Source organism: Takifugu rubripes, chromosome 18, assembly GCF_901000725.2.
Source record: "Takifugu rubripes chromosome 18, fTakRub1.2, whole genome shotgun sequence".
In the NCBI taxonomy this organism is placed as follows: Eukaryota; Metazoa; Chordata; class Actinopteri; order Tetraodontiformes; family Tetraodontidae; genus Takifugu; species Takifugu rubripes.
Window position 1 is genome coordinate 3,299,129 of NC_042302.1, and position 24,073 is coordinate 3,323,201.

At 49.2% G+C, this 24,073-nt stretch overlaps 1 protein-coding gene across 10 annotated transcripts in view; it reads left to right on the forward strand.

Moving 5' to 3' along the window:
- The window catches only part of ppp1r12a (protein phosphatase 1, regulatory subunit 12A), a 29,003-nt gene extending 5,360 nt beyond the window's left edge, over positions 1-23,643 (forward strand). The window contains exons 2-26 of one of the 10 annotated variants that reach the window (XM_029825340.1): positions 5,732-5,862; positions 7,979-8,097; positions 11,093-11,252; positions 11,730-11,874; positions 11,958-12,032; positions 12,137-12,228; positions 12,340-12,497; positions 12,591-12,709; positions 14,197-14,421; positions 14,511-14,602; positions 14,783-14,896; positions 15,429-15,581; positions 15,837-15,998; positions 16,075-16,245; positions 17,019-17,109; positions 17,216-17,395; positions 17,486-17,660; positions 18,221-18,345; positions 18,425-18,490; positions 19,096-19,112; positions 19,208-19,325; positions 19,437-19,541; positions 19,620-19,667; positions 20,639-20,689; positions 22,069-23,643. In XM_029825340.1, coding sequence (XP_029681200.1) covers positions 5,732-5,862; positions 7,979-8,097; positions 11,093-11,252; positions 11,730-11,874; positions 11,958-12,032; positions 12,137-12,228; positions 12,340-12,497; positions 12,591-12,709; positions 14,197-14,421; positions 14,511-14,602; positions 14,783-14,896; positions 15,429-15,581; positions 15,837-15,998; positions 16,075-16,245; positions 17,019-17,109; positions 17,216-17,395; positions 17,486-17,660; positions 18,221-18,345; positions 18,425-18,490; positions 19,096-19,112; positions 19,208-19,325; positions 19,437-19,541; positions 19,620-19,667; positions 20,639-20,689; positions 22,069-22,155 — 2,979 coding nt within the window. In that variant the 3' untranslated portion in view covers positions 22,156-23,643. The other 9 variants (XM_029825344.1, XM_029825336.1, XM_029825338.1 and 6 more) reach the window with 9 other exon arrangements.
- Positions 23,644-24,073: the final 430 nt, after the last annotated feature.

Consider the following 24,073-nt stretch of genomic DNA (forward strand, 5'->3'; position numbering starts at 1 on the left):
CAGGCGGCTGTAAAAACATTACTATTCAAGACGTTAATCCACAAAACAAATACTAAATTTAAGAAAAAAAAATCCTTACAGTGGTAATTAAACTGTTAATCAATGTTTAACGTCATTACCAGTTAATATTGGACATCAAATATATCTAAACTATAGAATCTATCATCGTCTCTGGAAGTGTCTTTAATATTTGATGCCTGGCCCAGAACTTCAGGAGGATCCAAACGTTGGTGCTCATCTTCCCTCACCAAGGTGGTGATGGTGGTAGTGGGGTGGGGGGGGGAGAGATTTCAGACCCTTGAGGAACAGGAAGTGGCTGTTTATTTTCCTCATTTCCTCTTTGAGGCTCCACTAGCGAGTCTGCCGCTGCTTCCACCCTCTCGGCCAGCAGAGACACAGGTCCTCGCTTTGAAGCACAAACTTTCCTTTTAAACCTCAAAATGAGTCAATGAGTTACCTGATTTGATGGCTGAGCTCTGCCCATTAAGTGTTCATCATTTTAGAATTTTACCAGTATAATAAAACTTTACCTGGCAGATTTGGGCCTCCGTGAACAATCGGCTGCTTAGTTTGCGTTAATAACTTTAAATCCATTCTTAAATGTTAGAAGAATCGTTTTGAAATGGAAGAATCGTTTTGTTTCAAAGACTCAAAGTTTGATGCAATAGTTTGCATTAATAATCAAAGAAATGTGGCCACAAGTGCGAATGCTAACGTTAGCTGTCCTTTAGCTGGGCCCTCTTGTCTTCAGAGCTGCTGACAGGGCTGTCCACCATCTTCGCCCTTCACATAAGGGCTCCATTATATAGAAATATCAACAGGGCTGCATTGGGCCCTTTCTGCATCGCCATCTGCCCCCACTTGCCTTTGACCCCCCTCACATGGAAACTAATTTGGCTCTCAAGCGCGGCTATTGTTTTGGCTGCCGAGCGAAAGCCCAAGTGAAACATACAGCCACAATCTCGCCGGCATTCCCCCCCCCTTCCTCAATCCTGGTCTTCTTTTTCCACGGGAATCCCAGAGCCATATATGGTTGTCCTCGGCTACAGCGGCAGCTACAGCGCTACGGGCTGGAAGTGTGTGTAGCTTTCCTCCAGCTCCCAGCAGGGCTGATCTGTTGGAGGGACCCAGCTGGTTGCCCTACGGTGCTCTAACCCTCCCCCTCGTACCCTCTGGCCTTATGAACCGGGCCAATAGCAGACAGGAGCTGGCTGTTCTTTGTCCCAGACGCACGCACAAACGCGCGTGCACCTTGGAGAACATTCAGGTATATAATTCTTTAGTCACAGCCCGCTCCTTTAATTGTCAGTGCAGATCTGTATCACAAATGTACACATGCAGACACGGACACACAGCGTGCCTGTGCTTCCATGCAGGCAGTTGGAAGGAATTCCTTTTGTGGAAGTGGCTGCGTGCCTTTGAGCCAGTGACGTAGCCTGTGGGGAGTGGCCAGTGTGCTGGTGTTTGAAGCCTGGAAGCATTACTTATCTGGGAATTTCTCCACTGCTATGCTAGTGCTAGCCCATGTCCCAGCTGCTTAGCGGCTCAGTGGTTGGAGAGAGGCTAGTTTGTGTGTTCCCTGTCATCCTGATAAAACGTCGCCTTCCCTTTTGAGAAGTCGGTTCATGTTCTTGGTTTTCCCTTTGTGCTTTAACTCCTGATTACACTCCACGTAAAGGTGGCGGAACTCTGCTGTGGTTTGAGGATTTGAACAGCTGTTTTAGAGCCCAGCGCTCAACCCAGCAGTATCTGAAATAGTCTCTGCTTTTGCTCCCGGCGTTCCTGGTGTTAGCTTCACAGTTGGCCAGCGTAGAGCCGCCCAGGCGTTCACGGAGCCCGCTTTTTTTTTTTTTTTTTTCCAGCCGACAGTTCGGTCGTCTCAAAAAAAAAAAAACCCTGTTGACACTGAGGTCAGCAGATTATCCTCAAGAATCTGGTCATTGTTTCTGAAAACACAGGTCTCTGTGAGTGTGACAGCGTCCTCTGATTCACCTCCGTTGGAAAATACAGTGGTGGACAGACGACTGCAGACAGGGTTGGAGCTGGCCGCACTCCCAAATATTCATTTGATGATGCGATGGGTAATTTAATGTTTTTGATCAGTTTTGAGCGCATTATGTGCTGAAGTCCACGTCGATCCTGGTCCCCCTGACACTGCTCTCGGCTGTGCCCCCCCGTCCTCTGACGTGCTTGAGTCGGCCACCTGAGGATGCTGCAGGGAGTCAAGAAGGGGACGGGTGTTTAAGTGTCTCCTTGATGTTGAGTGGGGCTAAATTAAGCGCTCCGCTCTCCTGCACAGTGACCTAGAAGATAACAAAGCTGCCCTCCTGTGCACGTGGAGGTCGTACCCCCCTGAGTGGGGTTTCAGGCTGGTGCTGCAACCTGGTCTTTTATTTTTGCCAAGATGGAAACGTGATTCTTTGATGCAGCGGCCTGAACAGCCGACGGCAGCACCAGCCGCCGTGGTGGCTCTTGTGTAATCCGGTGAGTCACCTTGAACACGCCGGCAACAGTAAAAACTTGTCTCCAGGTAACCGATTGTGCAGCTGCGATGGCAGTAAACTACTTTCAGCGTGCGTATCAGCGCTGGCCGCCCAGGTGACCCTCGCTGGGGTGTGTCGGACCATATATTGTCATGTTTCCAAGAGCCCTCTACCGGCTGTCACGTCTGGACAAATATAGGAGCATATTTCTGGCCATAAATGGTCATGGGATTAACAGAAGCCGTTCTTTCAGGTATCTCCAGGCACGTCTGATGTTGTCTCTCAGCGGTTTGCTCTTTGAACTGCCTTCAGGGGCCGTCTGAGCGCTGGCGTGTGCTTCCAAATTAATAATTTTCTCTCTTTATTTGTGTTTCTTGCAGAAACTTGATGAGCTCTGAACCCATGTTCCCCTTCTGGCTTTGTTGTCATGGGAACAGAGCAGCCTCTTTCCTGAGGTGCCTGTCATGGGTACATTTTTGGGCCAGCTCAGAAGGGCTCAGCCCATCTTCTTTGAGGTGCTGGTTGTGGGGGAGGAGGGGCTTGAATTCCTCTATCATATTTCAGGATTAGACTGTGGTAAATGATGGATGTTGCATTGTTTCTGTCCTAATCTTATCCAAATTTATCCACGCCGGCTTAAGAAGATTTAATAAAGGAGCCTGTGTTTAGCGCTGGTGGTACTGGAGGTCTTTACTTATCTGTTCCAGAGGTCTGCTGGTTGATTCTTTAGCCTAATGTAACGAGTCGGCCTCCATATTTGCATACACGGTTTATGACTGGTGTTTATCTAACAAGGTTAAGTCTGATGACAAGTCATTGTTTGCCTATGCAAATGGTATGATCCAGTTTGGAGGATGGTGTGTGTGTGTGTGTGTGTGTGTGTGTGTGTGTGTGTGTGTGTGTGTGTGTGTGTGTGTGTGTGTGTGTGTGTGTGTGTGTGTGTGTGTGTGTGTGTGTTTTATATAATAGTTAGGTGGTCAGGCAGGTTTGCTATATTAAAACAATGAATATTTTTTAATCACCACTTTGTCTCTGATGTCAGGTTTTAATTTGTTAGCGTTGGCGTGTACTGACTCACAGCCATAGGGAGTAGATGCATCCGTGCAGAAGAAACATTGCCTTTGCTGTGTGAACAGAATTAGAGCAGGAATTCTGCTAAAAATGCAGGAGATCATCAACAGGTCTGAGGCTGGGGTGCAGCTTTATTACGGTGGCGTGTTTGGAGACCATTTAGTAACTCTGACGTAGCCAAAAGCCTAATTGGAATATTGAAAGGATGCTCTCGTGAAATCTTTGGCGTGTGTTGGCGAACACATTGTCCTCTGTCTTCGCGACATTCTACGATCCGCCTTGTTGCATCACGTGCAACATTGCCAAGTCACCGGCCAAACAGGTTTAAATGGCAGCGTGTGGAAGAGCGAGTCGCGTGTTCTTACAGGTCTGTCACAGCCGATACGAGAGAGAATTCATCTGCCTTTATTTGTCAGTATAACTCCAATGAAACTTATCGCCTCTGGAACCACTCCGACTCACCTGCCGCCGTAAACACGAGTCATTGTTAGTGTTTGTCTTTGGTGGTTACGGACATTAAAGCAGAGCGCTACATTGGCTTCGCCCTCGCCGTACCCTCCAGCTGCTGCAGCACATCACGGGCGACGCACGCGCCTCGTGCTGGCACCTGCCAGCAACACACAATTACAGTCGTTAAGGGATTACCTTTGTTGGGCTTCAGTAGCCGGTGGGCGGAGCCTGTGCAGGAAGGTGACGTACTGGAATGGGAAGGCGCTGCCTTCGCGGCGTTCGCCTTAAGGGGCTTGTTTCCATTATTAGAGAAGGAGAAGGCTTTGAAGAGAGGGTAACTGTGGGTAGTGGCTAAGGAGGAGGTTTATTCATGCATTATTCCTCCATATCACCCTTCAAAACAAGTATGCTCCAGTCGGCCGTGCCCGTTTGAATACTACTGCCGCGCTTGAATACACAAAACAAAGGTTTCCCTTTGTGTCTTTCTCATCAACAAGAAAATGAGTTATAGAATGAGCTGAAATCCCAGAAAAATGCTGACTGCAGCTTCAGGAGAGCGACGACCGGACCCATCAGTACGTGGACGTCCATGCTGCCGGGCTTCCACGTTATATCCTACAATTCATGTTACGGCCACAGCAAAACCCGTCGGATCGGACCGCGCTGCAGCGTCAACGCGCAAGCTAATGAGACGCACGTACGTTAAAAGAGAGAGAGGGAGATAAGCTCGGCGAGGCCTCTTCAGGCTCTCCTCAGCTCTGGCCATGTACGGCATCCCAAACGGTCCAAATTTGGACAAGGATTCCAGCCAGATAGTCGTGTGCCCTGAACGTGAAGCCGCAGTGTGTTCATGTGTATCTGTTTCCCCTGTCAACGCTGCGGTTGCCATAGCAACCCCGGGAAAGACAGCGAGACAGTCCAGGCGCAGTGTTCAGCGGAGGGGGGTTGCGGTGGCAGGAGCTCCGTTTCTAAACGGTAATCGAGTGCGAATCCAAGTCTGCGCGGCAGCAGTTTGTTTATGACTCCACACTTTAGTTCTAAATATTTTCATTTTTTTATTGCAGGTTTCAAGGTCAAGCTGTTGTGTTGGTATTATCTTCACCACGGGATGTCATTAACATAACCGAAAAATAGCCTTAAAGCAGGAGGTCATTTTTTTTAGCGTGATTTCGATGCAAAGTTAAAGACGTTAATGCCCATAATGTGGCTAAAACCACCCACCGCATGAGTCAGACCATGTTAAAGCTCTACATGCAGCTATTTATTCCTACACGGTCCAGCAACATGGGACTTGGTCTCACTTTCAGAGGGTTTTTTTCTGTGTTCTGCTAGTTTGCTGCTGCACTTCGAGATAAAGTCGATTTCCTCTCGTCACTCCGCAGACGGGAGATGACGCGGGCGATTAATCCTCGACGTGGCTTGATTTGAACCTCACTCTGCACGAAGCAGCAGCCTATAGGCAGCGCGCCCGCGCCCGCTCCCTTCGTCGGCAGTACTATGCTGCGTGGTATTTGAAGCACCCCTGCTATGTGCAAGTGATTAGGGATCGCTCCGGCTGCCAAAATTCCCAACAACTCTGAAACCACATGGCAGTCTGTCAGCTGCGTTGCAGGGCTCTTTTCTGGAACTATAACGCCAAGAATCACGCCGACGTGAGCTCATGTGCACGTGTGCAGCAGCATCTCTGCGCCGTTCTTACATTCCATCTCTCCCGTCTCTCTCCTCAGGCGTGCATCGACGACAACGTCGACATGGTGACTTTCCTGGTGGAGCACGGAGCCAGCATCGACCAGCCCGACAACGAGGGCTGGCTCCCCCTTCACGCCGCGTCCTCCTGCGGATACCTCGACATAGCTGCGTGAGTGCTGACGCCCGAGGCCTTTTTCTCAGGAGCAGCGCGTCTCTTCTCCGACGCTCATCATTTACTTCCCTTTTCAGTTCTTTTTAAAATCTTTATTGTGATATTTGCAGTTGTCCCTCCTGGCCTGGACGCCTTATCTCGGCGTGTTTGGAAAACGGGCAGCTATTTTTAAGCCGCACACAGTTCCGCACACATATTCGACGGATAACTCGAACAAGCATCGTTCGAGTGATGTCATCAAATATTTGGAGGCGATTGTCAATAGCTATTTCTGGAATCTAGCTGTAGGGTTGCCCTCTACAGTCTGTGCTGTGTTTTATTGCTGCTGGATCTTTTCAGGAAGAAAGGCTGCTCATTGAAGACAATACTGATGTTATCAGAAGGTGTTTAAACAGGGCCCCTGACCCGCTTTACTCCAGTTTCATTACAGTTTTCAGGTTTAGCCCCATTTCGAATGGGGTGGAAATGGAAAATGGATCATTCTAAAAGGAAAAAAGCCAATCCATTTTCTAAATATTAAGATTCTTTCTTGATTGAAATAAAGAAGTGACTCACGATCGAAGGCCTCTGTTCAGATCCAGCACGTCTTGTGTCCATTATGCCTCATGAACACAGCAGCGGCTGAGCTTCTATGACAGAAAACAAGATTTATTTTTGTTACCAGATAATGGTGGAAAGGTCAAGTGGTCCGCCTGGTTCTGGTGACTCATGGAGATCAAGAATTGAGAATCTCCATTTGTCACACTGACAATGGTAGTGAAAGGGGAGCTGTGACAGGCCCCCACTGTGCAAAAAGAAAATGATTCACAGCCACCAATATACACAAAACACAATCTTTTTAGGTTCAGGTGGCAACCGCCTGAGCAGTCTGTTACCAGGGTGACAGAAGTCCTTGATCATTTTCCTGGCTCGGGTGTAGATGACCTTCAGACAGGGCAATGATGTCCTGATCGTTCAGTGCGGAGCGTTTCTGTCCATAGCAGGCGGCGCTGCTCCTGATGAACCCCGGCTCAGTGGCTGGGGTTTGGAAAGCTCATTGCAGAGTCGCGGAGATCTTCCTCAGGCAAGCGCCTGCTCACCTTCTATGGTGATGTGGACCTCGAGGTACCTGAAGATGCTGACTCTCTCCACAGGGGTCCTGTAAATCCTGAGAGGTGTGTAATGACACCTCCTTAGTTTTTGGAACATTCAGGTTCTGGTCTCTGCACCATGGCGACAGCTCGTCCACCTCCTCTAGAGAGGCTTTCTCCCAAGTGTTGCCTAAACCGCTCTATCATCCGCAAACTTCACAATGATGTTGGAGGAGCGAGTGTTCTGGCACACCTGTGGCCTGGAGGCACAATTCCCAAAATCACCCAGCTTGGGAGGAGCCAAGGTGTAGTCAGAGCTGTAGTCAATGAACGGCAGCCACACATATTTCCACACTGTCCAAGTGGGTGAGGGCATCTCCAGGAGTCCTGTTTGGGCGATAGGGAGTCGATTAAAACAGGTAATGATGCACAGCAGAATTTCTTGATACGTCTCTTACGACACTTAATTACCACGGAAGTAACACCCAAAGGGGAAAGGACGGCCAGTTCCTCGGGGCTCGGCTTCTTGGGGACGGGGATGATGATGGGTTGCACGGACGAGGCACGGGCACTGGACCGTGCCAGAGACGAGCTGAAAATGGAGCTGAACGCAGGAGCTAGCTGGGCGGCACATGATGCTATCGCGACTCAGGGCGACTAAGCGTGTTTTTAAAGCCCCTGGGGTCAGGGGCAGAAGACAGAAGGTCCAATCTATACTATCTACAGTTTACTTAAATTAAATCCTTGAGTGGGGAAACCATCGATGTGACTCTGTCACTGTGCTCTACCTCCACTCTGACTGTCATCCGGGCGCGGCGCGTTGGCTTTGTTTGCTCAGTCAGCAGGCGACCCTCTGCCATTTAAACACCTCGAACCTCTGCCGTCATCGTCCTCCTTATTTGAACACACAAGCGTGGTTATTTGCAGTTGTCACGCAGTGTTTGACGAACCTTCAGCAAACTCTGTCACACAGCGACTCCGAAACATCATCCTAAACACAAATATCTGGATCCTGTAAACAATAAATGCTGTTTTTGTTGCAGGTATTTGATCAGCCAGGGCGCCAATGTAGGAGGCGTGAACAGTGAAGGCGAAACACCTCTGGACATAGCTGAAGAGGAGGCAATGGAGGAGCTACTGCAGAATGAGATCAACAGACAAGGTACCCCCATCTATATTTGTGTGTTCTCACATTTACTCAGGAACAAACTGCAGCTAATTTATGTAGGTGCATGAAAAGAGGGAATTTTCGACGCCGTGGTCAAGGTCAGGGCTCGCTCTGCTGGGTACAATTCCTGCCCTGACGTTATCCAAACACTCGGAACCCACAGCTGACAGTTTGGTGTGTGTCTGAACTGCCTGCTGAGCCGTCTGCCTTTTCTCAAGTGTGGACGAGGCTCCTTCATTAGTGGATGTACATTTCCTTCCTGTGCAGGGCTGTTGAAAGAACCATTTCCTGCTCGAAACGGCGTACAAAGTGCTCTGTGGATTATCGTGCGTCCTGTCAGGCTGACGGGTTATATTTCAGGGTGTTTTTTTTCTCCTATTTTATCTGCGATGGTGCTACCTGCTGTGTTTTTTTACTCGCTCGCTCGAGGAGGCCTTGGCTAGCCCTGTAAAGACGATCCAGCTGTGTGGCGCGCACCATCAGAAACCGAAAAGGCCAGTCTTTTCTATTTTTGGCCAGGGCATTCTTGAGATGATGAAAGGCCCTCTCCTACGGTGAGAGGCCACACACTGACGTGTTGACTGGCCCGGGGCCAGAGGGGTGCTCCTCGGCTCATATTCACTCGTAAAGTCTTCTCTGTTTCCCCCCACGTCTCCTCCTGGACTGTGTTTACTGCACAAAGGCAAAAAAAGAAGAAGCTAAATAGTCCCGATTGACAGCTGAAAGTCATATATGCAGCTTGCTGACAAAAATACCTACACTTCTCTCTTAATGTATAATACATATTAAAGCCACGCGGATGCTAACACGTGGGCATTCCGTTCGCTTTTTGTCCCTTTAAAAGTGCCTCAATTTAAATGCAAACTGTCCGAAAGCTCACAAAGTCCTCGGGTGATTACATCCAATGTGCCATTTACAGGTTACACACTCGCCCACGCTCTTGGTGATATTATATAAGAGCGGGAGATGTGCACCCACCTGAACCTGAAGCATCTCAGGCAGCAGCAGCTGTCAGGTTTGATTTCCAGCTGCACCATAGATGAGCCGGCTGTTTTAGACTAAATCAAACATACATCATTAAATTACCACCTCGTTGCCTCCATAAAGCCTAAAATGCTTTTATTGGCCCTTTCTTTTTAATCCAGGTCTGACAGATTTCTGCGTAATGCTGCCTACTTGCTGGAAAAAGCCCAAATGAGTGCTCGGTGCTCCTGGCCTCAGGGCAGCTGCAGACAATCCACAGCTCAGTCCTCCGTTGGAGAGGTAGCAGGCAGCATTATGCAACGGCTTGTGTAACACCTCTCTATGTTTGTAATGTGATTTTCCTCCCCTCAAAGAATCTCCAATCATTGGGTTAAACCTGTTAGCGGGCGGTCACGGTTTCCCCTGGCTCCAGATGCTTGTCCCGGTCAAACGGCTCCCTCCATCATATCCACCCAGAGTCCTGACGTTTACCCTCCATGCATAGTTTGGATCTTTCAGCCACTTCACTTGGCCTTTAAATCAATCAGAACATCCCTGGAAAACTAAGACACATCTGTGTAATTATCTCAATTTAGATTATCTCAATTCAGTTTAGCATTAGCATCAGCAGACATATTGTAGGTACACTGTCGGCACGCTAAAGGCTGGCAGGTCCTTTTTTGGTCGATTGGATTTTCCCTTTATCTCCTCAATGCTCAGATACAAGATGTGCTGTTCTCTTGTAAAAAGTCATCTTTGAACAGCTGCCAGTTTTTCCACTTGCCTCTTCTTCTGTAGTCCTGCTTAGAGGCCATTAGGATTCTTGCTTTTTATAGACACGGCGTGGGCTACCTCTCAACATCACGGGACGTGGCGTTATCCTGCCAGATCCCTGAGTTGATGTTCTATGACCTGCACTCAGGAGCACCGAGTTAATTTTAACGTTACATGTTGAAATAGAATTATCGGTCATACTCAAGGGTGCTTTTACTCGGTTAACTGTATCATCTCCTTACATTTCTCCTGCTCATCTAAGGTTTAAAATGGATGGATATTATTCATAGCTATAAAAGTGGGATATGTGGTTTGTTTTTTTTAGATTTTAAGATGAAAGATTTTTTAGCACAGCTGCTATTTGTTGCTTCAGACTATAGTAAAACTTCCCAGAAACAAGCGCCTTCAACTCCCAACAGTGAGTCACTGGGCCACATTTGAAGTGACACAACGCTTACACAAATTCCCGAAATGCTGTTTGATTCTTGGACAAAATGAGATGTTTGGTTCACGCTGAAAGCGAATCCATTCGCTCCAGCTGTCGCCAGGTAGATTGAGCGAACGCTAGGGCGCAGATGTCTGCTCTCATTGTTTTTGAGGCTATCGTCAAACTTTCTGAGCATTCTGGAAATAAGTGCTGATGTGTGCAGGGGAGGAGAACAGAGCCCGGAAAGATCCGCTGAAGTTCTGGCCTCCGCTGCAGAGAGGCCGTTGGCCTGACATTTGTGGCGTTCAGCACGGTTAATGCTCAGCTGGCAAATCCACAGCTCACGCGGCCACACATTTTCAGACCGCCTTGTGTTCCAGCCAGGTGTCAACAAGACGGCACAGGCCCGTTTTCACTGCTGCACCACTTGTACCCTTACAGCTCAGACATATTGACCCACTTAAACCGGCTGAGGCCTGTGTGTTTGCAGCCGTTCGCTCATTGTCAAACTGAAGGAAAATTGGCACAATCCTGTTTGCTAAAACAAAACAACTGCTTCATGACATCCTCCAGTGTTTAGAGAGGTTGGCTGAATAAAGTTACTGCTGGAGTTCTGTCCTAGTGGTCGCGTCATCCTACGATCAGCAGTCAGAAATGAACGTGATTAATCATTCACGTGCTTTTTCGTAGCTGTAAGACATGGTAAATGTGTTCAGAATTAAACCCCCCCTCTCATCTGTGTGGTTCAGTGTTAAAACGGTTGTTTGCTAAGTAGCGGCTAATCCGGCCACTCTGACAGCGTCGGTCTGCTCTGTCGATCCCCAGGGGTGGACATCGAGGCAGCACGCAAAGAAGAGGAGCGGGTCATGCTGAGAGACGCCCGCCAGTGGCTCAACAGCGGCCAGATCCAGGACATCCGGCACGCCAAGTCCGGAGGAACCTCGCTCCACGTTGCTGCCGCAAAGGGATACGTGGAGGTTTTAAAGTAAGCCGTGGTCTTGATTTCACAGGTAGCCGAGAGAGAATGAAGCTAACGTCTTTCCATGTTGGGACAAAAATGCAATGGCCACCTCATTTATTGCTATTGCATAAATTCTTTCCTCTGCTTCACATAAATACTGTTTATAGCCAAGGCCGCGGCCGAGCGCTGTCGTTTTTCTGTGCTCATGCCAAATATATCTCGGCGTCTGCGACTCGTCGGTGCCTTGTTCCGACATCCTCGCCGTAGGCTGTTAGCGCGTCTGCTCCGGGGCAGGAGTCTTCTGTCCATCTGCTCCGGGAAGCCAGCCAAACGCTGCACTGACGTAGATAGTTTTAAATACGTCTTCCCCCTCGTTGTGGCAGAATTATGGGCTGCGTTATTTGAGTTTAAAAACTCCGTTCGGCTCTTTGGGTGGTGGATCCGATTGCAACCTGACCGAACCAAAAATGTTTGTTTTCTCTCTCTCTCATGCGCACGCAGGCTTTTAATCCAAGCAGGGTATGATGTAAATATTAAGGACTATGACGGCTGGACTCCTCTTCACGCGGCGGCACACTGGGGCAAAGAGGAAGCGTGTAGAGTCCTGGTGGAGAATCTGTGTGACATGGACCTGATTAACAAAATGGTGAGGCTTCGCAACAGTCGAGCACTCTGGCAGGAAGTGCAGCAAAATCCATAATTTTTACCGTTTTGTCACGAACCCCTCAGGGCCAGACTGCTTTTGATGTAGCAGACGAAGATGTTCTGGGCTACTTAGAAGAACTACAAAAGAAGCAAAATCTGGTGAGTCACCGTGTTGGAGCTGAGAATAATTCAGTTTGCTGGTATAATGGTGATTGCATTAGGGTCGCCCGAGCATGTGATGGAGGCTGTGTTTTTGTTTACAGCTCATGAGCAGCAAGAAAGATGTTAAGAAATCTCCTTTGATTGAGACGACAACCACCGGGGATAACAACCAGTCACTGAAACTCCTCAAGAGGTTCGCAAGGCTAAATGTGTCCCGGCCTACAGCTCAGACATTATTCAATAGTTCCAATCTGTCAGATGTTGAATTCGCTGATGTTACATAAATGTTGTATTTCTGTTTCAGCAAAGAAACGCTGCTCCTGGAGCCAGAGAAGAGCACCCCACGCATCGAGACCTTGGAGCCAGAGAAGGTGGATGAGGAAGATGAGGGGAAGAAGGATGAATCAAGCTGCTCCAGCGAAGAGGAGGAGGACGAAGATTCCGAATCGGAGACTGAAGCAGGTACTGCCTGCGTGCACCGCGGCTAACCAGCTAGCAGAAAGGTCGGGGGATGGTGGAAAAGTTGTTCATTGTTGTCTTTTGATGATGTCTTAGACAAAACCAAGCCGTCAGCATCTGTGAGCAACAGCACGACGACCACCTCGAGCAGCACAGTGTCTCCTCCAACAAGCCCCACGAACCAGGTGACGAGCCCCACTTCTCCGATTAAGAAGGTACGGCCCAGATGGCAGAAATGAGCCGTCCACAGCCAGCGCTGTAGCAAAAATATGATTAATCCTTAGACTGTATCCTCAGAACTGGGGTGGCCTTTATGCCCATAAACCCTTCTCAGATATTGCTGGCTGTATGTTTCTCCATAAGGACACGCTTGCCGAATATCTCAGGGGCCAAGAAGGGCAACCGTGGGTCTGCCCGGTGGCAGTTTTTTGTGTTGTTGTAACAGATGCGGCAACTTCTAGTGGTCCTTGACGTCTTTGGAAGTTTTTTCCTGCTTTTGGGGCTGCTGCCCTCTGCTGGCAGGTTGAAGGCAAGCAAGTCATTTTGTGTTTTGAGCCAGCAGCGGGATTTAAGAACCCCCGTGATGTTGTCAAAAGATGTCACCATTTCTGAATGCAGCCTATTGATGTGTTCCATCTACCTGTGAACGTCCCATCAGCGGTCTTGTGACTTCCTGAATGTCGTTGGCTGCTCTTCTGCTTCCGTTCTTGCAATGATTTCTGTTTTTGAAGCCTAGCTCTCACACATCACAATGTTTGCCGTCTAACAAAACATTAACAAAGGTTAAGAAGATACAATCAGACGTTGGATCTGCCTATTATTCCAGCCTACAGCAATAATTGTCCCCCCCCCCGCTGTCCGCCTCCCTGCTTTGGCAGTAAGCATTGTGTGGTGTGACTAGGCCTTAAACCGTCCTCTCGTTACAGTGTTTCTTTTGCTGTTGCTTCTCTCTCACATTTTGGCTCTTCTCTGTCCCTTTCCCCCCTTGACTGTTTGAAAAATCCGGGTTCCTGTCTTGATTTGCTGTAGTTTGATTGTATTACTCCTCTCATGCCTGTGGCGGAGCCAGGCTGTCCTGCATTGTGGCGTCAAGGCTTGCGCAAAACTGGCATTTCTCTAGTGCCCAAAAAGCTTATGGTGAGGCATTGGTGTGCACCAACTTTGTTCTCTCATCTGACATGCACCTGTGCACTGACAGTACTCGGCACCCCCTCCCTAACAACCCTGGTCTGACCCAGGCGATGCCAACTGAACGTACCGCTCGCTGACTTTCACACATCCACCCTACATGGTTCTGTGCTCACGTGTATTTGCCAGCTGCACCCTCTCGTTCATCCTTTCACCGTGTGTGTGTGTGTGTGTGTGGCTCCTGTGTTTTCTTTAGTTGCTTCCCATTTTGTGACAGACCAAAAACGTACATTAAAATCCCAGCAGCCTTGTTTATCCTTTCAACATTGATAATGTAAAAGAACCTTGACTCCGGAATGATTTAGTGAACGCTGGAATGGTTCCCACCTCTTAACTGGCATGTCATTCCCTAAAGATGTCCCCTTATTTCCAAATCATGCTTCTTGGGTATTAATCCAAAACAGTTTTTTGACCAACTGACATTTGTAACTGGCCAAAATTCACCCATAATTATATGAAATGAATGAATTGCTGAATACTTTGTGCTGAAGTGCCGTCCTTTCCACCCTCTCAGGCCACTCAGCCAGCCGGGAAGGCGGCGGCTAAAGTGGAGGAAGACCGGAAGGATGAATCTCCGGCATCCTGGCGGCTCGGGCTGAGAAAGACGGGCAGCTATGGCGCGCTGGCAGAGATCACGGCCACCAAGGAGGCCCAGAGGGAGAAGGACACGAGCGGAGTCATGCGCTCTGCCTCGAGCCCGCGCCTCTCTTCCTCCCTGGACAACAAAGACAAAGAGAAGGTCAACATTTACTTCCTTTCAACTTCATGCTTCCATGAACCGCTGTGCTAACATGTGCAGCTAACATCGTCCATCCTGTCCAACCTCAGGAAAAAGACAAAGGGACCCGGCTTGCCTATGTGGCCCCCACCATCCCCAGGAGACTGGCCAGTACTTCAGACATTGATGAGAAGGAAAACAGGTGAGCCTCTGTGCTAACACTCTTCAGCAGTAGCAGTGAAGTTGCCCTATTCTAATATTGGAAACACTTCCTGAACATCCCTGTTAGCCCCATTAGCAGCTAGCACAAAATGTTACATTCCAGGATTCACCTCGTCTGTGGTGCTCCGAGGGCTATTGTGTCTTGTGTCTTGTTCCTCAGGGACTCTACTGCACTGATACGTAGTGGCTCATACACCCGGCGACGCTGGGATGACGACCTGAAGAACAGCGAAGGAAGCGCCTCCACCAACCGAACCTCCAGCTACCAGCGCAGGTTGGCTGCTTTACTCTGCTGTTCCAAACTTCCATCCCTCATCTTCAGATTCCTGCTCCATCTGATCTGACAGAGTTTTGTCCACGCCGGGTTGGTTTTGCATGGCCTAACAGACGGCATCGATGTCAGGAAAGCTCCTGAGAAAGCCTTGCAAAGCAGCCCGACAGCTTTTCCACATCACTGCCTCAGTCTGTCATGTAATTGTAGTCCTGCTGTTATAGTTGGTTCCAAGAAAAATGTGTTTTTATTTTCATTTAAACCCAAATTATGTATATTCCCGCTATGAAACAGGCATGGACTTCTTCTGCATGCATGTCAGATGGGAACATTTTCCTTCATAAATTGGAACCAAACTCAAACATTTCCGGAGTCAAATCCGGTCCATTTGAAACCCTCCACTCTTCTTCCAACCCCATGTGACACGTATGCAGCAACAGTGTGCAGAGATCAGATATGTTTCTGTGGTTGTATCTGTGTGTACGCCTCCACTGCTAATCTGCCTCTCTCACCCACTCGCCTGCCAACACGCCAGCACGTCCCACACACTAGCACTAGGGCGGAGTGGCAGCACGCGGGACGTGCCGGCCAAGTCTTCGTCCACTTCCAGCTTGGACCCTAACACCTGTAACACTAAACCCTGGCAGCCGCCCTCCACCCACTACCAGTCTTACAGCATTTATCGCAGGTATACCAGCCTCACCACAGGCACCACCGCCTCTCACACACTCGTCTGTCCTCTCGACCATCTCGCTGCTCGACTGTTCACCATGACATGGATGAAGCCAGGGTGCAAACGATGGACTGAATATTTAACATGTTCAAGTGCTCTGGTGTATAAAGCCAAAATTAGCTGCCAGTGATCTACTTACAGTATCTGCTAATTATCTCTGAGGGTCTGAGATTGGGGTGGCATTCACCTCTGGTGACTCTTCTTCTTCAGCAGCTCTTTTGGCAGAAGGCACGAGGACCTGAGTTCCTCCACAGTCACCACCTCATCACCCTCCTCTACGACGACCACCACCTCTTCATCCGTTACCTCAACCACAGGCCTCCGTGGCCTGGGCTCCTCCACCCGCACTGGCTCCACCAGTCTCACCAGCAGGTGCGTGAACGGGACCCGTTGGCCGGCCATCAGCAGCGCCTGTCCTGTGTTTACCACCGTGAGTCTGTGCCAGCAGGTACTGGTCAGAGGAGAGTGCAGAGAGGGAAAAGGAGAAGGAGAAGGAGTCTGCTGCTGTCATCCCCACTATAAACACTGGCTCTACTACAACCACCACATCTACCACTACTTCAACAGCCATATCTACCACTCTCACCACCGGCGCTGTCACAGGCCCAGAGCGACGCAGGTAACACACCAGCCGCAGCATTCCATGCGTTTTCTAAAACTGGAAAGACACAAAAAAAAAGGATGGTTTAGTGTCGAGTTGGTGGGAATCAACCGCACGATGAGTTTTAGTCCTGGGAGTTTTTTATGGTGGTTTAAAGGGACCCAACAGCTTCCATCGGTCAAACTAATCCGGATGCATTTCCTGTTTGGGAACAGGGTGGGTGTATGCGTCTTTCATCGCCGTACACACGAGTGATTTGTGTGGAGTGTGTTTGCACGCGCGTGTTTAAATGGGTTCAAGTGTGCATCCCCCGTGCTGCTGAAACGAGCCACCTGTCATGGTGGGAGTGGAGCAGGCCCCGTTTCTCAGCAAGTTTCCCTTTTAAGGAAGCCCTCGCTTTTCCTCAGGGCCAGAGCTGCACTGAGCGGATCTGTGTGGCCGGAATGGCTGTGCTAACTTTCCAGAATGATTTTAATTGTCGCCAACAGCATTAAGCGTCATCTTTTCACGATCAAATTTCTCATAGATCTACTATAGGAGCTATTGCTGTTAGCAATGTGGTTGCATCACACAGGCAAAGAATTATCTACATACAGGCCGACATATTAGGTTTTAGGCTCTTTAAACACCTTTTCTAACTTTAGGGAAGGGTTATCCATAAGTCATTACTGCTATTTTGGCCCACTCATGTTGGGTTTGGTTGTGTATGCGTGTAGTATTAAGGTTAATTGGTGCCGAGGAAGAAAATCTGTCTTTATGCTGGATTAACTCTGGGTGTTTGGGTGCGTCAGGTCATATCTGACTCCAGTGCGAGATGAGGAGTCAGAGTCCCAAAGGAAAGCTCGCTCCAGGCAGGCTCGACAGTCGAGGAGGTCCACCCAGGTTAGCAGATCATATCCCGCATGCTAGCATCTGTGTCATCAAAATGTCAAACGTTGACCCGAGCAACGCAGACGGCAGGGCTGATTTTATTGCTCTTTTCCACCAGGGCGTGACCCTGACCGATCTCCAAGAGGCAGAGAAGACGATCGGCAGGGGTCGCCCCACAAAAACCCGCGAGGAGGAAAAGGAAGAGAGGGAGAAGCAGGACAAAGAGAAGCAGGAGGAGAGGAAGGAGACGGAGACCAAGGAGGAGGATTATCGATCGAAGTATCGCAGCTTTGAAGAGGTACGTCTTTCCACGCCATTGTTGTTTCCGCCGGACACGTTGAAGGCCTCCAGCTCACCCCTCTGCTCTTCTCCCACCCCCCCCCCTCAGCGCTACAGGCCTCTGTCTTCGTCGTCCACCTCGACTTCTGCCATTTCCACAGCCAGCACTGCCTCCACCCCGTCCTACTCCAGCAGCACCTTGTCCTCCAGCTCCCTGAACAGGCCGAACAGTCTGACAGGCATCACGTCCTCCTACAGCCGCTCCTCCAGAGATACAGAAAAAGGTTGGCCAACGTGAACTGGTGCACGTTGTTTCCGCTTCCCCTAAACCCGCAATGGTCGTCCCATGAACCACGTGTCTCCATGATCCTACTAGAACTAAAATAGCATCTGCTCTGTCCCGCCTGTCAGACAAGAGACGCGTCTGAGTTCTGCCTCAGGTCCGCGTTCACACGGGCACCGAGCCAGACGCTGCTTAAGGGCAAAGAGACAGAAAAGGAATTGGATTGGCTTCTAAATTAAGTAGCTCTTCTCTTCACCAATGAGCCTGTGAAGCATCTCTGGGAAAATTTAAGGCGGCTTTAGTCTGTTCAACAAAAGGAAGGAAACACAGGCGTCTTTGTTCTCCCCCGACCAAGGCTGCCGTCTCCTCAATGGATTCCCTCCAAGTTATTTTCCCGATCCAGCCTCAGGAATTATTGCCCGGTCCCTCCGTCCCTCGGCCGTCCGCTCAGACAAGGGCCCGTCCGAGTGTTTTAGGGGCTCGGTGATTTAGAGTAAAGACGGCGCACGTCATGATGTTTTCGCTGCAACACACTGAGAGTTATTTCTTCTTCCTGCCCAGCAGAAACCGACAGAAAGGAGGAGGAGAAGGAGGGAGAGGACAAGTCTCAGCCCCGCTCCATACGGGATCGCAGGCGGCCCCGCGAGAAGAGACGCTCCACCGGGGTCTCCTTCTGGACCCAGGACGTGAGAGACTTGAACTTGAACCGGATAAATGCCTGTAATAGTGTGTAAAGCATCGTGCTTTGTTTTCATTCGTTAAAAGGGGGAGGAGAACGACCCGGACCAGCAGTCGGATTCTGAGGAGGGCAGCAACAAGGGGGAGCCACAGGTACCCGTCCAATCCTGAGCCTTCCTGTCAAATATGACCACCTTCTGTTTGATTTCTGCTCTCCCGTCTCCTCTCACGAGCCTTTGATATCCTCTAATCTTTCTCCGGTTCCTCCCCTCCTGTGCTCCTTTCCCTTTCGCCCTCTTGGGATTGTCTGGTTGCTACGGCGACCTTGAAGAAAAGCGGTCTGTTTTAGTAGTCTGACAAATTTCAAAAACAGGCTTAAACATTTGGACGGAAGGTGGGGATCAGCGGGGTCGGAGCACACTCGTGAGGGAAAAGACAATGAGAGTGTTTCTCCACTTTGGAACGTGCTCTCAAATCCGATTAAACGCATTCTGACGGAGAAAAGTTTGTGTTGTGGAAACACTGCCGGCTGGATGAACTTCCTGTGACTGTGGTCGTTAGTCGAACCAGCAGAGAGAGGAGACGCTTCCAGCGGGGCGGCTTCTGCTCCTCCTGTAGGACCACGTGAAATGTGACGTTTAAACGGATGCAGTCCGACCCCGAAGGGTCAAAGGTCGCGCGGAGTCGGGCTGCAGAGTCGGTTTGTTTTCTGGTATCTGCACATTCATGATCTCTCTTCTCCCTCTGCTTTCTCACAGAGCGACAGATTGTCCAGGTATGATCCCCCTCTACCATTTTTAAGCGCCGTTTCCTCTGAATCCTTTTAAAATCGGCTATTTTTTTTTAAACGCGTTTATTTTGCCACTGCAGGAATGAGCTCACGTCCTCCTCGGACCGCAACGACACGCTCTCCAGCCGTAGCTACGGAGAGAGCCGGAGGATATACTCCAGCCGCCTGGACAGGGACGACACCACAGACTATAAGAAGGTGTGTGACGCACGGGGGAGGAAACCCCGGTCGCCACGGCAACAGACGACACGTCCGCTCTGGGTTGAGTCCAAGCCTTTAACTGTCCCGTGTGTTTGCGGCTCCGCGCAGCTCTACGAGCAGATCCTGGCTGAGAACGAGAAGTTGAAGGCCCAGTTACGCGACACCGATCTGGAACTGGCCGACTTGAAGCTCCAGTTAGAGAAGGCCACGCAGGTACGGGCAGCTCGCCGCGCCGCCGCCGCCATCATCGGGGAGGAGATCCCTGACCTTTGTCCTCTGCTGTCGTTTCAGAGGCAGGAACGCTACGCTGACCGATCTCAGCTGGAGATGGAGAAAAGGGTAAAGAGAGTTGGCTCACCTGAGTCTAGCTGTACTGGAACATGTGTAACCTGTGTGTGTGTGTGTGTGTGTGATGCTCCATCCCTACTTGTCGGTAACACCCCCACTGGGTTTATGTCTGAAGGTGACGAGCAGGCCCCAGTACCCTCTGGGTGGTGGTATGATTTGAGTTTTTGTACCAGTCTCCTCTCTGCTGCTGCTCTCTCACACATGCCCTTTCAGCCGGGGTCAGAAGGGCACTTCCTGCCCCCCCCCCTCCACCCGGAACACTTTCCACCTTCCTCTCACCCTTTGTTTTGTTAACCTTAGAAAGAGCGTGTGGTCACCTCTCCTCCTGATTGATGTCGAGTTTGTGTCTCGGTTTCATGCCGGAGTTCCAATGTTTGCCTTCAGAACCTGTTCACGTGTGTCTCCGTACATCTGGAAACGTTGTGTCAAACATCTGTTTTTTTTGTCTCATTCTAAATCACATTCTGCACAAACCGACTGTTATTAATATTCCATTAACAATCCATTCTTAGTAATTAATCCTTTCGCATATTAAATGATCTAATATTTCTGCCTTATCTTCCAATTAGCTCAGCAATTGAAGCTCGTTGGCTGAATTTGAGAGCTTCTGTTTTAAACGTTTGCAGCCCAACCAACAATTTAGTGGTTAAAATAATCCTTAGAGTGCACATGAATGGTAATTCCTGGTTCATCTCCATGAAGTCCATCTTAAAATGACTCGATCGTGTCAGATATTCAGGATCTATCCACCATATCACTGAATATTCAAACCTGTGACTGGCTGTTGCTTGCAGAGGCCTCACAAACTGTCGAAGCGTGTGTGTGTGTGTGTGCGCGCGCTACACGCTCATCACCTGATAGTTGTTTTGAAGTGTGTCCAACTTGCACCCGAGTGTTTTCTGTCCGTTTTTCTGTGTGAACTGTTGCGTTTCTGAGTTGATCGACTAACTTTGCCTCCGCAGGAAAGAAGAGCTCTAGAAAGGAAGATTTCTGAGATGGAGGAGGAACTTAAAGTACGTGCACGCACACACACACGCACGCACGCGCACCACAGCAGGCAGCAGGCCGGCGTTCTCACTGTCATTTTTCCATCCCGTCCACCAGCAGCAGCAGAACTGAATCATTCCTTCAGCTCCAGATTCTCTCCTCATTTTCTAACAGTCTTCTCTCTGTTCTCCCTCTCTTCCTCCTGTCGGTCCCTCTTCTATTAATTTCTGTCCTCCCGTCTTTCATTAACCCTCCCGCCACATCCCCTCCTCTGGTCTTGTTTTTCTCTGCCCCCCCCCCTCCCCTCCCTCCCTCTCCTCTCCCGCAGAACCTCCCCCAGGTAAAGCAGGTTCAGGCCCTGCGGCAGGTTAAGGAGCGGCTGCAGGCTGAGAACCGGGCCCTGTCCCGGGTGGTGGCCAGACTCTCGCAGTCCGCCTGCAGCCCGCCGCCCCCCGTCGACCTCTGAGCCACGTCCGTCTGTCCGCCACCGCTTCCTCTTCCTCCTCTTCCTCTTCCTCATCTCTCCCTTCATCGTCACCCCACCCCCACCCCCCTTCCCAATTCTTCTCATGCTCCATTCGTGCTCTGACCACCTCCGTAGCCAGGCAGGTGCCCACCGCCCAACCTTCTACCCCCCCCAAACCCGCCTCCCCAGAGCTTTTGGTGTTCACATTGGGGAGGGACTTTTGAAAGGACACTCTCCTTTCACAGTAGACAACCCCCCCTTGGTTGAGTCCTCCAACGCGCCGTGTCCTGTGAGGGGAAAGTGTCCTGATGGCGTTTGTGGTGCCTCCGTCAGTCGGAGCGCCGTCTGCTTTGTTTTGGCTCCTCCTTCTGCATGACCTGTCCGTCCCAGTGACGGCCTCCTCCACCTTTTACCCCTCCCAGGTCTTAATTTAGACCGATGACATCATCACATCGGTCCCTCCACGAGTTACAGTGCACGTTTCACCGCCTCCATTTGGACCAGTCGTCCCAGTTGGCTGCGACCCGTCACAGTTTGAACTTGGCGCTGCGGCTTCTGTGCAAGAATTCTGGAGGAACTGATGGATAATTTAGCTGCATGTGACAGATGGGATCCGTCGGAATTAAACTAACAAAAAAAGATTCAAACATGTCGAGTTGACGGTTGTTCAAAGTCCGAATTAGCGTTTCGGGATTATTTCTGGAGCATAAAAGCAAAACGGCCCTGTTAGCTTGATGCTAATGCTAAGGATGACGTCAGATTTTCTGTATGTGTGTCATGTTTTCGCCTTTCCTTATTCCTGGAATAAAGAAAGGCGTGGAGCTGCTGCCGTGTGACTCCAGGCCTGGTTTAACTCTCGTTGCCCGTTGTGTCGGAGCGAGATGTCGGGCTTTCTCCTCCACTCGTCTAAACCTCCTCCTCCTCTCTCTTGTCTTGCAGATGCTCCCAGACTTGAAAGCAGACAACCAGAGACTAAAAGATGAGAACGGAGCGCTCATTCGAGTCATTAGCAAGCTTTCCAAGTAGAGCAGGCACCCCCCCGACCCACCCCCACCCCCACCCTTGTGGCATTGACTAATGGAATTGCACATTTAGAAATTAATTGCAACAGACATCAGACGAGACTCCTTCTCTTTTTCCTTTTCTTTTTGCTCCACCGCACCTTCCATCCATCCATCCCCGCTCGGGCGTGCACCCGCCGCTCCCTTTAGAGTCGCCGAGGCTGCCGAGCAAAAAGGAGGGGTCAAAAAGGGTGTGGCGAGCATGTTTAACGCAATGTGGGCGGGGCGTCCTGAACACTATTTAACCAATAAGCCTTAGATGTACATAAGAGAAAAAAGCATCAATCCCTCTTTCTCAGATTTTACCACTCCTGATTTTATCGGGCCACGCCCCCCTCGCTCCTCGTCGTGTGCCGTGCGGTTTCCTCCTCCATCCTTCTCTCAAAGTGCCACTTCCTGTCCTCCCTCGTGGCCCCGCCTCCTACCCACACCACCGATGCACACTTCTCTTTTTTTTTTTACCCATCTTCCTCCAAGAAGGATCTTCTCTTCTTTTCCTCGCTTTAGCGAAACGAGGCGGACCTGGTGGAGTTTAAGCTTTCACTGTATGTGCAATATGCATTTTTTATCGCTTTAATCCATCACAGATAGGATATTTTCCCCCACTCTTCCACCGCTCACCCTCCTTGTGGCTGTTTTTTTTTTTTTTTTTCCTTTTAAGTTTGTAGTGTAGTCAGTTTATCCTGTATTTCTCACCTTGTTTTAGCAGGTACTGAGTGATGCTGTATATACCTGTATGTATTTGTTTGAGACCAGCACATGGCATGCGTTTATGGTTCCCGTCTGTTACTATTAAAAACTATAACAAAAATTCCAGAGGACAAAAAGGTGTGTTTTAATGACATTTTCTTTTATAGACATTGAACACGGCGCCGTGGAGCCCCCTCCACCCACTTGTTCAGTGCTTTTTTTTTTTTTCTTTTCCCAGTTTAAATATAATTATTCACATGTTTGTGAGTTTTTTTTAAAGACAGAAAAGCTTCACGACATTTCACTTTCGTTGTATTCAGTATGTTGGAGGAGTGCTGTTAATTTTCTCCTTTTTTTTTTTCTTTTTTTTTTTTAAGCTGTAGTATTATAGCCAAGGTGTTGTCACTAAAAATGACCTTTAGGTATCTCTAACCCTTTTACCATGTCTACATGCACTGTTGGAAATGCCATGTGAGGAGTCTTGATGTCAGGTTAAAATCACCACCCTGAATTCCTTCACACATTTAAAAAGGAAAAAAAACATTTTATGCATTTCAGTGGCCTTTTTAAGGATATTTTAATAAAAGAGGAAGTCACTGCAGATGGACTGATGGCCGTCTCCTCTGGTTTAGACTTCCCCCCGCCCCCCCCCCTTCTCCCCGTCATTTGTAAAATAGGTGTGTGGCTTAATACATGCAAGCTGTGCTGTGACTACCAACCACTGAAGAGTTCATTAAAAATAAACTTGTACATTGTAAAGGTTCCATGTCTCCTGCTTTCTGACTCCACCATTAAATAACTTGAGCTCACTATTGGCCAAGGTGCCCCTCCATGGCCGCTCCATGTTTGCAATTCATCAGCACCTTTCGGGAGTACGACGTTCATCCAACATACGCAAACATACTCACTTATACATAATCATACAGTTATATATAGGAATGCAAAGAGAAAACGGCTTTTTCCAATGTATCCCTTTTTAATTCATTCCATTAGATGCTTAAAAATGCTTAAAATTCATGATTTTATAACGGCGAGGGACGAATTGTTTGTTGCGCTTCGACTGCAGCACCTGTTAACGAGCAGCAGGGGGCGCTGTTTATGCCAAACGCTACAGTCCGTGTCATCTTTAAACAGGGCTATTTTAAATACTTCTAAAATTTAAGTTTTGAGAAATAAATATTTTAAGTTAATCA